Source organism: Nerophis lumbriciformis, linkage group LG28, assembly GCF_033978685.3.
Source record: "Nerophis lumbriciformis linkage group LG28, RoL_Nlum_v2.1, whole genome shotgun sequence".
NCBI lineage: Eukaryota > Metazoa > Chordata > Actinopteri > Syngnathiformes > Syngnathidae > Nerophis > Nerophis lumbriciformis.
Window position 1 is genome coordinate 16,344,907 of NC_084575.2, and position 13,815 is coordinate 16,358,721.

General features: G+C 39.8%; 1 protein-coding gene and 1 non-coding gene across 3 annotated transcripts in view; one reads left to right on the forward strand and one right to left on the reverse strand.

The window, feature by feature from the left end:
- The window catches only part of LOC133570911 (agouti-signaling protein-like), a 54,673-nt gene extending 46,511 nt beyond the window's left edge, over positions 1-8,162 (forward strand). The window contains exon 4 of one of the 2 annotated variants that reach the window (XM_061923740.2): positions 7,810-8,162. In XM_061923740.2, coding sequence (XP_061779724.1) covers positions 7,810-8,041 — 232 coding nt within the window. In that variant the 3' untranslated portion in view covers positions 8,042-8,162. The remainder of the gene's footprint in view (positions 1-7,809) is intronic. The other variant, XM_061923739.2, reaches the window with a different exon arrangement.
- A 5,571-nt stretch (positions 8,163-13,733) lies between these two features.
- Positions 13,734-13,815, reverse strand: trnal-aag (transfer RNA leucine (anticodon AAG)). Its single transcript has one exon. It is a non-coding gene; the product is annotated as a tRNA-Leu (tRNA).

The window sequence follows — 13,815 nt, forward strand, 5'->3', positions numbered from 1 at the left end:
GCCCGGGTTCAACAGTTTTCACTTCCATGAGGCACATTCTTTCCCCCTAAAAGAGCTGAACGTGCAGAAATGAGGCATGATTAATCGATTATTGAGTCTCCGAGTGTACTCACGCTAGGACAATTGTGGCGTGTCTGGGCCCACTTAACACCTACAGTACGGCACGTCTGATGGGCGCCCGGCACGATACACTTCCTTGGAGGAGGTATTCCAGGTCAGGGCACGTTTCCGGGCAAAATGCAGCCAAGTCATAGAATGACAGGTTTTTAATGATTGAGAACAGGATTCATAAAACACACAGACTTAAAAAATCCGAAAGTCAAAACTCACAGCACGCTTGCCCCATCTGTGACTATATTGCTGTGTGAAATAAAGGATTAGGATGTGCCATTTAATAATGTGATTGCTCCTTGCAGGTTATTTATAATAACCTGAAATAATTCATAATATGATTACATAGAAATACTCAAAATGATCCAAAAGTCAAAACTCAATAACACACTTTAGCATATCAGTATGTGTAATTAAATTATGGAATGGATTAAATAAAGAAATCAAACAAAGTACTAATATGATCCAGTTTAAGAAACTGTTCAAACACAAAGTGTTCACAAAGTACACAGAAAAATAATCTTCAACATCTTGAACCCTATTTAAAAAAATACATAATCTTATTAATTTCATAAGTGAACCATTATTTATTTATGAGAATTGTCATTATTTTTTATTTATGTATTTAATAATTATTAACTTACTCATTGTATGTTTATGTACTTATTCACTGTTGTGTTATGTAATAGGGAACATAGAAATAGGTTAAAACCTGCTAAGATAACAAAAACAAGAGTAGGATTAAATAAGCTCTGCTTCTTCCTACTCCTTTTTGGACATGCTGTAATGAAGCAATTGGAAATATGTGATTTATTACATTGTAATTGTATGCATGTTCGAAATAAACTGACACCAACCAACCAACACTTGCTCACCTTACAATCGGGCGGAAGGCGGTGTACACCCTGGACAAGTCGCCACCTCATCGCAGGGCAGTTGGCATGTTGTGTTAATCGTAAATAAGAACAGAATACAATGATTTGCAAATCCTTTTCAACCTATATTCAATTGAATACACTGCAAAGACAAGACACTTAACATTCAAACTGGTAAACTTTGTTATTTTTTGCAAATATTAGCTCATTTGGAATTTGATGCCTGCAACGTGTTTCAAAAAAGCTGGCACAAGTGGCAAAAAAAACTGAGAAAGTTGAGGAATGTTCATCAAACACTTATTTGGAACATCCCACAGGTGAACAGGCTAATTTGGAACAGGTGGGTGCCATGATTGGGTATAAAAGCAGCTTCCATGAAATGCTCAGTCATTCACAAACAAGGATGGGGCGAGGGTCACCACTTTGTGAACAAATGCCGGAGCAGAATTGTCGAACAGTTTAAGAACAACATTTCTCAACGAGCTATTGCAAGGAATTTAGGGATTTCACCATCTACGGTCCGTAATATCATCAAAAAATTCAGAGAAATCACTGCATGATTTCTCTGAATCATGCAGTGGTCTCCAATCAAGTATAGGTCTCCATACTTGATTGGAGACCTAATCAAGTATGTTTCATGCGACGCGTTTCGGTCTTCTGGACCTCTTCAGGCATGCACAGACCGCCTTTTGCCAGTCAGGTGTCGTCATCAGGGCAAAGGTGGTTGCAAAAAAAACCGGCGTTGGTAAATTTAACGACGTCAAGTATGCAGCAGGTCTCCAAGGTGAACAGCCAGAGGCTGTTCACCTTGGAGACCTATACGACCTATACGCCTATATACGCCCCTATACCCAGGTCGTACGACCTGGGTATAGGGGCGAAAGACTAATCGAACCATCTAGTAGAAGGTCTAGGTCACGGGCATCTAAAATGCCCGTGACCTTCGATCCCTCAGGCGGTACTGCATCAAAAACCGACATCAGTGTGTAAAGGATATCACCACATGGGCTCAGAAGACTTCAGAAAACCACTGTCAGTAACTACAGTTGGTCGCTACATCTCTAAGTGCAAGTTAAAACTCTGCTATGCAAAGCGAGAGCCATTTATCAACAACACCCAGAAACGCCGCCGACTTCGCTGGGCCTGTGCTCATCTAAGATGGACTGATGCAAAGTGGAAAAGTGTTCGGTGGTCTGACGAGTCCACATTTCAAAATGTTTTTGGAAACTGTGGACGTCATGTACTCCGGAACAAAGAGGAAAAGAACCATTCGGACTGTTATAGGCGCAAAGTTCAAAAGCCAGCATCTGTGATGGTATGGGGGTGTATTAGTGCCCAAGGCATGGGTAACTTACACATCTGTGAAGACACCATTAATGCTGAAAGGTACATACAGATTTTGGAGCAACATATGTTGCCATCCAAGCAATGTTACCATGGACGCCCCTGCTTATTTCAGCAAGACAATGCCAAGCCATGTGTTACAACAGCGTGGATTCGTAGTAAAAGAGTGCGGGAACTGGACTGGCCTGCCTGTAGTCACATTGAAAATGTGTGGCGCATTACTAAGTGTAAAATACGACAAGGGAGACCCTAGACTGTTGAACAACTTAAGTTGTACATCAAGCAAGAATGGGAAATAATTCCACCTGAAAAGCTTCAAAAATTGGTCTCCTCAGTTCCCAAACGTTTACTGAGTGTTGTTAAAAGGAAAGGCCATGTAACACAGTGGTAAAAATACCCCTGTGCCAACTTTTTTGCAATGTGTTGCTGCCATCAAATTATAAGTTAATGATTATTTGCAAAAAAAAAGTAGTTCCTCAGTTCGAACATTAAATATCTTGTCTTTGCAGTCTATTTAATTTAATACAATTTGAAAAGGATTTGCAAATCATTGTATTCTGTTTTTATTTTACGATTTACACAACGTGCCAACTTCACTGGTTTTGAGTTTTGTGTGTTCTTTAATTAATGTGACTTCTCCGTGTAGGTTAACAATGATAAACAACACCATTCATAATTTAGATACATACAAAGACTCAAAATGCTCTCAAAGTCCAAACTAATAGCACATTTACTCCCATGGGACTACATCAGTGTGTGTTAGAAAGGCGTGTAATTTAATGTGATTGCTCCTTGCAGGATGTGTGTGATAACTAAACAATTCATAATATGAACGCATAAAAAGACTCAAAATGATCCAAAAGTCAAAACTCACAGTGCGCTGCTCGCCTGCTACTACATTTGTGTGTGTAATAAAGTTATGTTATTTAATTAATATGCTCGCTTCTTGTAAATTATTGTTGATAACCGTTAAGGTGTATGTTATAAATAGATGGAAAGACTTAAAACGATCCAAAGGTCCACACTACATTCGCGTGCGTAATAAAGATCTGTCATTTGATAAATATGAACGCTCCTCGCAGGTTATTAATGATAATTAACACAATTTATTGTATAGATCGATGGAAAGATTTGAAATAATCCAAGAGTCCCAACCCACAGCACGCTAGCTCTTCTGCGATTACATTTGTGAAGTGAAGTGATTTACATTTTATATAGCGCTTTTTCTCAAGTGACTCAAAGCGCTTTACATTGTGAAACCCAATATCTAAGTTACATTTAAACCAGTGTGGGTGGCACTGGGAGCAGGTGGGTAAAGTGTCTTGCCCAAGGACACAACGGCAGTGACTAGGATGGCGGAAGCGGGGATCGAACTTGCAACCCTCAAGTTGCTGGCATGGCCGCTCTACCAACCGAGCTATACCGTCCCGTTTGTGTGTGTATTAAAGACTTTTCCTGGTGTTTTATTAATGTGACCGCTCCTTGATGGTATTTATTGCTAACCAATATAGCTCACAATATCAATTCATATAAAGTATCAAAATGATCTAAAAGTCACAATCTACACCCGTGACTTAACTCCCTAAGCCCTTAAACCAGGGATTCTTAACCTTTTAGACCTTGGGGCCCAACTATTCCACTACAGAGGGGCCACTCATATATTAAAGGTGCTGTTTGCAACTCCCTTACAGTAACATGTTTTAAAGCAAAACATATAATGAGAACACCGCCGGCTAGCGTATGTTACCATTTGTGGTTTAACAGAATACATTTGTTTGACAATTGTCTATATTTTTCACAAGGACAAAGTTTACGTGAGAAAAATTTTAGCCGGCCCGAATAAAATGATTGCTTTTACGACGGTCACTCACCCCGTCTCGTCAACACAAACGCTCAGGGAACGCGTGCACGTACACAAAAGCAGTCCAAGAGAACCAACAAACAATTTGCAGTCATGTTGTTGTTATGACAGAATACAAATTCAATAACAGCTAACACCTAAAGCCGAAGTGTGTGCACGTGTTACATACGTACATAATGACGTCATTGCGTACGAGAAGCTGTGAGAGGGCGGGATATACTGTGTAAAATACTTTGGAAAGTTGGCGCCCTCTAGACATCTGTGTAAATTTAGCAAACAGCCCCTTTAAAGGGGAACATTATCACAATTTCAGAATTGTTAAAAGCATTAAAAATCAGTTCCCAGTGGCTTATTATATTTTTTGAAGTTTTTTTCAAAATTTTACCCATCACGCAATATCCCTAAAAAAAGCTTCAAAGTGCCTGATTTTAACCACCCGTCCATTTTCTTGTGACGTCACATAGTGAAGCCAACACAAACAAACATGGCGGAAAGAACAGCAAGCTATAGCGACATTAGCTCGGATTCAGACTCGGATTTCAGCGGCTTAAGCGATTCAACAGATTACAAATGTATTGAAACGGATGGTTGTAGTGTGGAGGCAGGTAGCGAAAACGAAATTGAAGAAGAAACTGAAACTATTGAGCCATATCGGTTTGAACCAGATGCAAGCGCAACCGACGAAAACGACACGACAGCCAGCGACACGGGAGAAAGCGAGGACGAATTTGGCGATCGCCTTCTAACCAACGATTGGTATGTGTTTGTTTGGCATTAAAGGAAACTAACAACTATGAACTAGGTTTACAGCATATGGAATACATTTGGCAACAACATGCACTTTGAGAGTGCAGACAGCCCAATTTTCATCAATTAATATATTCTGTAGACATACCCTCATCCGCGCTCTTTTCCTGAAAGCTGATCTGTCCAGTTTTGGAGTTGATGTCAGTAGGCCAGGGAAGCTAGGGTCGATAGGGGGTTTAGCTCGCTCGTCTGCGGGAACAAACTGCCGCCATTGCTTGCCGTGCTAGCGAGGTCCTTTGTCCCTGAATTGCTCACACTCTCCGGCAGATTCAATGGGGGTCTGGCGGCAGATTTCTTTGACTTTATCGTTGGAAATGCATCTGCTTTGCTTGTCGCAGGATATCCACACATTCTTGCCATCTCTGCCGTAGCATAGCTTTCGTCGGTAAAGTGTGCGGAACAAACGTCCAATTTCTTGCCACTTTCGCATCTTTGGGCCACTGGTGCAACTTGAATCCGTCCCTGTTCATGTTGTTACACCCTCCGACAACACACCGACGAGGCATGATGTCTCCAAGGTACGGAAAACAGTCGAAAAAACGGAAAATAACAGAGCTGATTTGACTCGGTGTTTGAGAAAATGCTGGATTGCTTCCCGATGTGACGCCACGTTGTGACGTCATCGCTCCGAGAGCGAATATTAGAAAGGCGTTTAATTCGCCAAAATTCACCCATTTAGAGTTCGGAAATCGATTAAAAAAATATATGGTCTTTTTTCTGCAACATCAAGGTATATATTGACGCTTACATAGGTCTGGTGATAATGTTCCCCTTTAATGCTGAATTAGTAATCTTACTCTTGATTTATATCTCCTACTAACAACATAACCTACTTACAGTTTAACAGGCTAAGTCAGTGGTTCTTAACCTTGTTGGAGGTACCGAACCCCACCAGTTTCATATGCGCACTCACCGAACCCTCCTTTTTAAAAAAATTTAAGACAAAGTTATTTTTCGGAGTATAAGTCGCACCGGAGTATAAGTCGCACCTGCCCAAAATGCATAATAAAAAAGGAAAAAAACATATATAAGTCGCACTAAAGCCCGGCCAAACTATGAAAAAAACTGAGACTTATAGTCCGAAAAATACGGTATATGTTTTTGGTAACACTTTAATATGGGGAACATATTCTAAGTAACAAAGACTTAATTTAGAGTTATTTGGTTAGGGTTAGGGTTCGGGTTAGGGTTAGGGTTAGAGGGTTAGGGCCAGGGTTAGAGTGTTAGGGTTAGTTAAGAGCCAATATTTTACTAATTTGCATGTTACTAAGCAACTAATTAATGGTGAATATGTTCCACATACTAAAGTGTTACCATGTTTTTTTTACTGGTTCACAAAATGAACCGTGCATGAACATCACCTTGTTCAAACAACAAAACTAACACAGTGCATAAACTCACAACAAATTACACACCTGCAAATCAGTCTGACTTCTGCTGTTGCCGTATCCGTAATACGCCGATAGGGAGAAGTTTTTGTTTACACGATGAGTCGGGTATGTTTTGACCTCCGCCGAACCCCTGAGCCCGACTCACCGAACCCCTAGGGTTCGATCGAACCCAGGTTAAGAACCACTGGGCTAAGTCATACCAAAGACTATAAAAAAATGGGACCCATTACCTCCCTGCTTGGCACTCAGCATCAAGGGTTGGAATTGGGGGTTAAATCAACAAAATGATTCCCGAACGCCGCCATCGCTGCTGCTCACTGCTCCCCTCACCTCCCAGGGGGGTGGAACAAGGGGATGGGTCGAATGCAGAAAGTAATTTCACCACACCTAGTGTGTGTGTGTGTGTGTGTGTGTGTGTGTGACTATCATTGGTACTTTTAAACCTTGTCAAAGGATATGAAAGCATGTGTTAATCACAAAATATTATTATCAAGGTTTAGGTCAAAATAAATACTCATCAAATATACTGAGAAAGAAGGAACTCATAAAAATTGATAAAAATACATTTTGTAAAATAAATTTGAACTTCATTAATAATAAATAATAAGAAGTATGTTTCTTAACAAAACGGTCGCTAAACTCAAAGTGCAAATAGAAATACAGATTCACCATTTTAGTCATAAGTCATTAAGAAACTTCTCTATGACTTAAGCTTACCATGAATTGATCAGACTTACACTTAAACTTCCTTTTTATTGTCATTCAAATTTGAACTTTACAGCACAGATAAGAAAGAAATTTCGTTACATAAGCTCATGGTAGTGCAGGATAAAAAAAAGCAATAAGGTGCATGTATAAATAAATAAATATATATAAATAATATATATAATATATATATATATATATATAAAATAAATAGATATATATAATACATATAAATAAATAAATAAATTACTGTACGGATAAATATATTGCACTTTTTGACATGCGTCCACGTTTATGGATGTATGTTATATTGTCTTTTTTATTCCAGCGAGTTAATCCATTTTGGGGGGAGTTGAGGGGATAATTTAATTGTGATGCGTTTAAGAGTCTTACGGCCTGAGGGAAGAAGCAGTTTAACGTGGACCCCGACTTAAACAAGTTGAAAAATGTATCCGGGTGTTACCATTTAGTGGTCAATTGTACAGAATATGCACTGTACTGTGCAATCTACTAATAAAAGTCTCAATCAATCAATCAATCAATTCTGACTTCTTCTGTTTACGGACCACAGCTGAGAAACAGATGTTTTTCACGGCCCTATGGTTGAGAAACACTTCCCTAAGCCATGCTATGCAGACCACTTACAGTAAATGTAACACGCCTGTTGGTTTCTTATCTTCCATATCATCGTGTGTCATATTCTTCCTTCACGTAGAACAAGATCGGCAATAAGAGGCGCCCCCCACCCCCTGCGGACTGTGTTCCCCTGTGGGGGAGCTGTAAATCTGCGGGGAACGTTTGCTGCGACTTGTGCGCCTTCTGCCACTGTCGCATCTTCAGAACCGTCTGTTACTGCCGGATGGGCAACCCTCGCTGCTGAGCACACAAGGAGTCCACGCGGACGCGGGGGTGATGCGGACGGCTTCCTGGCCCAAGAGCTTGCCTGAACTTCACTGCATGAAAGCACTTTAAGAGGCTGGACTGCGGCAGTCTGATGAGGAGCGATGAACACCTAAGCAATCAATGACATTGCATGACTATAAGATACTTATTTTCATATACGCCTCATGCCTATATGTATCATTTATTACAACAATTATGAATAAAACATATACAATATTACACTGGAGTGCTGATTAAATGAAATGTAGCGAGGGATAGCCAGCAGTCAAGATTGTCGTTTTTAAACGGGCTGTTTGCGTCCTTTATGCCAAAATCATCTTGTGGTATGCCAAATAATCACTTGATTAAAGTACAGTGTTTTGTTTTCCCATATTCAGACACAGTGTTACTGTTCAAAGTGTGTGAAAAATGTTAAATATACAGTACGGGCCAAATCTTCTCATTCACGTGTTCATTTTCTTTATTTTCATGACTGTTTACATTGTAGATTGTCACAGAAGGCAGTAATACTATGAATGAACACATGTGGAGTTATGTACTTGACAAAAAAAGGTGAAATAACTGAAAACATGTTTACTCCGGCTTCCTAGCTCCACCGCCAAAGACATGCACCTGGGGATAGGTTGATTGGCAACACTAAATTGGCCCTAGTGTGTGAATGTGAGTGTGAATGTTGTCTGTCTATCTGTGTTGGCCCTGCGATGAGGTGGCGACTTGTCCAGGGTGTACCCCGCCTTCCGCCCGAATGCAGCTGAGATAGACCCCCCTTCGACCCCAAAAGAGACAAACGGTAGAAAATGGATGGATGGATGGATGTTTTGTAGCTTCAAGCAAACCTGTGAAGTGAAAACCATTTCGGGTGACTACCTCTTGAAGCTCATCGCTTTTTTTTAACCGAATGCGGCCCCTGAGTCAAAAAGTTTGGGGACCCCTGATCTACAATGTAAATCAGGGGTGCTCACACTTTTTCTTCAGGCGAGCTACTTTTCAATTGATCAAGTCGTGGGGATCTACCTCATTCATATATATAATTTATATTTACTTATTTATGAAATATATGTTTTTGTTAACAAGTTAAAGGTGTTTAATCATAATGCAAGCATGTTTAACACATATAGTTAATATTGTTAATACATTAAAGGTGTTTAATGATAATACATGTATGTTTAATACATATAGTTAATATTGTTAACAAGTTAAAGGTGTTTAAAGATAATGCAAGCATGTTTAACACATATAGTTAATATTGTTAACAAGTTAAAGGTGGTTAAAAATAATACAAGCATGTTTAACACAAATAGTTAATATTGTTAACAACTTAAAGGTGGTTAAATATAAAACAAGCATGTTTAACACATATAGTTAATATTGTTAACAACTTAAAGGTGGTTAAAGATAATACAAGCATGTTTAACACATATAGTTAATATTGTTAACAAGTTAAAGGTGGTTAAAGATAATACAAGCATGTTTAACACATATAGATTCCTTTCTTTCATGAAGACAAGAATATAAGTTGGTGTATTACCTGATTCTGATGACTTGCATTGATTGGAATCAGACAATGGTGATGATAACGTCCGCATTTTCGAATGGAGGAGAAAAAAAGTCCTTCTTTCTGTCCAATACCACAAGAAAGTGGTTGGTTTTTGGCATCTTATTTGTCCAGCTTCCGTACTCCTTTGTATACACTTTACAAGAAATACATTGTCGGCAAACTCCGTAGCTTGCTAGCTTGTGCACGCCAGCTTTCTGAGACTCTTATTTTGGTAGCGCAGGCAGGATGAAGCAGAGCTTTTATTGTGCAACTGTGCAGTCGGTCTTTGGAATTTTGACGACAGGTACGGCGCCAGAGTCTGTTGAAATTAAGTGTTTCTCGCCTTCCAGTCGGTAATTTTAATGAGCCGGCAGCAGCCAGCGTCATCGCAGAAGACCCTCGGGTGCCGTGAATGTCAATCAAGTGACGAAAGTGACGTCATAGTGAAGATTTATGATCGCTCATTTTTAGGACTATTTTTTTAATGCCTGGCTGGTGATCGACTGACACACCCTCCGAGATCGACCGGTAGATCGAGATCGACCGGTAGATCGCGATCGACGTAATGAGCACCGCTGATGTAAATAGTCATGAAAATAAAGAAAACGCATTAAATGAGAAGGTGTGTCCAAACATTTGGCCTGTACTGTATACTTGTTTTTAATGAATACTTAGGCCTATTATGCTACTTTATTTTAATGTTAGTCATTATGGTGGTACTTGGACAGCCACGTTTTTCTGAGGTGTTACTTGGTATAAAGAAGTTTGAGAACCACTGCTTTACGCGGTTGCCAAGATAGCGCTGACTTCACAAGTGTTGGTAGCATATATCCCGCCCTCTTCAGGCTTTTAGCACGTCATGACGTAAACTATGCCACATGTAACACACACACACACACTTTAACTTTGTGTGTTGTCAGCTAATACAGCAATTTAGCAAAGTTAAGCCACTGAAGTTAGCTGTCATCGAATGTATATTCTGTCATAACCATACTTGCCAACCTTGAGACCTCCGATTTCGGGAGGTGGGGGGGGGGGGGGGGGGGCGTGGTTGGGGGCGTGGTTAAGAGGGGAGGAGTATATTTACAGCTAGAATTCACCAAGTCAAGTATTTCATATTTATATATACATATATATATATATATATATATATACAGGTAAAAGCCAGTAAATTAGAATATTTTGAAAAACTTGATTTATTTCAGTAATTGCATTCAAAAGGTGTAACTTGTACATTATATTTATTCATTGCACACAGACTGATGCATTCAAATGTTTATTTCATTTAATTTTGATGATTTGAAGTGGCAACAAATGAAAATCCAAAATTCCGTGTGTCACAAAATTAGAATATTACTTAAGGCTAATACAAAAAAGGGATTTTTAGAAATGTTGGCCAACTGAAAAGTATGAAAATGAAAAATATGAGCATGTACAATACTCAATACTTGGTTGGAGCTCCTTTTGCCTCAATTACTGCGTTAATGCGGCGTGGCATGGAGTCGATGAGTTTCTGGCACTGCTCAGGTGTTATGAGAGCCCAGGTTGCTCTGATAGTGGCCTTCAACTCTTCTGTGTTTTTGGGTCTGGCATTCTGCATCTTCCTTTTCACAATACCCCACAGATTTTCTATGGGGCTAAGGTCAGGGGAGTTGGCGGGCCAATTTAGAACAGAAATACCATGGTCCGTAAACCAGGCACGGGTAGATTTTGCGCTGTGTGCAGGCGCCAAGTCCTGTTGGAACTTGAAATCTCCATCTCCATAGAGCAGGTCAGCAGCAGGAAGCATGAAGTGCTCTAAAACTTGCTGGTAGACGGCTGCGTTGACCATGGATCTCAGGAAACAGAGTGGACCGACACCAGCAGATGACATGGCACCCCAAACCATCACTGATGGTGGAAACTTTACACTAGACTTCAGGCAACGTGGATCCTGTGCCTCTCCTGTCTTCCTCCAGACTCTGGGACCTCGATTTCCAAAGGAAATGCAAAATTTGCATGGTTGGGTGATGGTTTGGGGTGCCATGTCATCTGTTGGTGTCGGTCCACTCTGTTTCCTGAGATCCAGGGTCAACGCAGCCGTCTACCAGCAAGTTTTAGAGCACTTCATGCTTCCTGCTGCTGACCTGCTCTATGGAGATGGAGATTTCAAGTTCCAACAGGACTTGGCGCCTGCACACAGGCAAAATCTACCCGTGCCTGGTTTACGGACCATGGTATTTCTGTTCTAAATTGGCCCGCCAACTCCCCTGACCTTAGCCCCATAGAAAATCTGTGGGGTATTGTGAAAAGGAAGATGCAGAATGCCAGACCCAAAAACACAGAAGAGTTGAAGGCCACTATCAGAGCAACCTGGGCTCTCATAACACCTGAGCAGTGCCAGAAACTCATGGACTCCATGCCACGCCGCATTAACGCAGTAATTGAGGCAAAAGGAGCTCCAACCAAGTATTGAGTATTGTACATGCTCATATTTTTCATTTTCATACTTTTCAGTTGGCCAACATTTCTAAAAATCCCTTTTTTGTATTAGCCTTAAGAAATATTCTAATTTTGTGACACACGGAATTTTGGATTTTCATTTGTTGCCACTTCAAATCATCAAAATTAAATGAAATAAACATTTGAATGCATCAGTCTGTGTGCAATGAATAAATATAATGTACAAGTTACACCTTTTGAATGCAATTACTGAAATAAATCAAGTTTTTCAAAATATTCTAATTTACTGGCTTTTACCTGTATATATAAGAAATACTTGACTTTCAGTGAATTCTATTTATATATATATATATATATATATATATATATATATTATATATATATATATATATATATATATATATATATATATATATATATATATATATATATATATATATATAGAAGAGAAATACTTGAATTTCAGTGTTCATTTATTTACACATATACACACACATAGCACTCATCTACTCATTGTTGAGTTAAGGGTTGAATTGTCCATCCTTGGTCTATTCTCTGTCACTATTTTTCTAACCATGCTGAACAACTTTTTCTGATGATGCATTCTGCTTCATCTCCTTGTTGTGTGTGCAGTTGTGCACTGCACTCTCTAAAAGCCCTAGATGTTAATGTCACATATGCATATACAGTAGATGGCAGTATTGTCCTGTTTAAGAGTGTCACAACATCGCTGTTTACGGCAGACGAACTGCTTTACGGTAGACGAAAACGTGACTGCTGTTGTGTGTTGTTACCGCGCTGGGAGGACGTTAATGAAACTGCCTAACAATAAACCCACATAAGAAACTAAGAACTCGCCCTCGATCATTCTCCAGTTATAACGTCATTGGGCAGGCGCGCTGTTTATATTGTGGGAAAGCGGACGTGAAAACAGGCTGTCGACACGTCACTCAAGTCCGCCTGAATTTCGGGAGATTTTCGGGAGAAAATTTGTCTCGGGAGGTTTTCGGGAGAAGCGCTGAATTTCGGGAGTCTCCCGGAAAATCCGGGAGGGTTGGCAAGTATGATCATAACTACACATGACTGCATATTGTTAGTTGCTTCTCTGGGACTGTTTTTGTGCATGTGCACATGCTCCAGGCATGTACAGTACAGGCCAAAAGTTTGGACACACCTTCTCATTCAATGCGTTTTCTTTATTTTCATGACTATTTACATTGTAGATTGTCACTGAAGGCATCAAAACTATGATTGAACACATGTGGAGTTATGTACTTAACAAAAAAAGGTAAAATAACTGAAAACATGTTTTAAATTCTAGTTTCTTCAAAATAGCCACCCTTTGCTCTGATTACTGCTTTGCACACTCTTGGCATTCTCTCGATGAGCTTTAAGAAGTAGTCATCTGAAATGGTTTTCACTTCACAGATGTGCTTGAAGCTCATTGAGAGAATGCCAAGAGTGTGCAAAGCAGTAATCAGAGCAAAGGGTGGCTATTTTGAAGAAACTAGAATATAAAACATGTTTTCATTTATTTCACCTTATTTTGTTAAGTACATAACTCCACATGTGTTCATTCATAGTTGTGATGCCTTCAGTGACAATCTACAATGTAAATAGTTTTTTTTTTGATTGATTGAGACGTTTATTAGTAGATTGCACAGTACAGTACATATTCCGTACAATTGACCACCAAATGGTAAGTTTTTCAACTTGTTTTATTCGGGGTCCACGTTAATCAATTCATGGTAAAAAATTGGCAGCGGTGGGATTTGAACCCACGCCTCCGGAGAGACTGGAGCCTTAATCCAGCGCTTTAGACCGCTCGGCCACGCTACC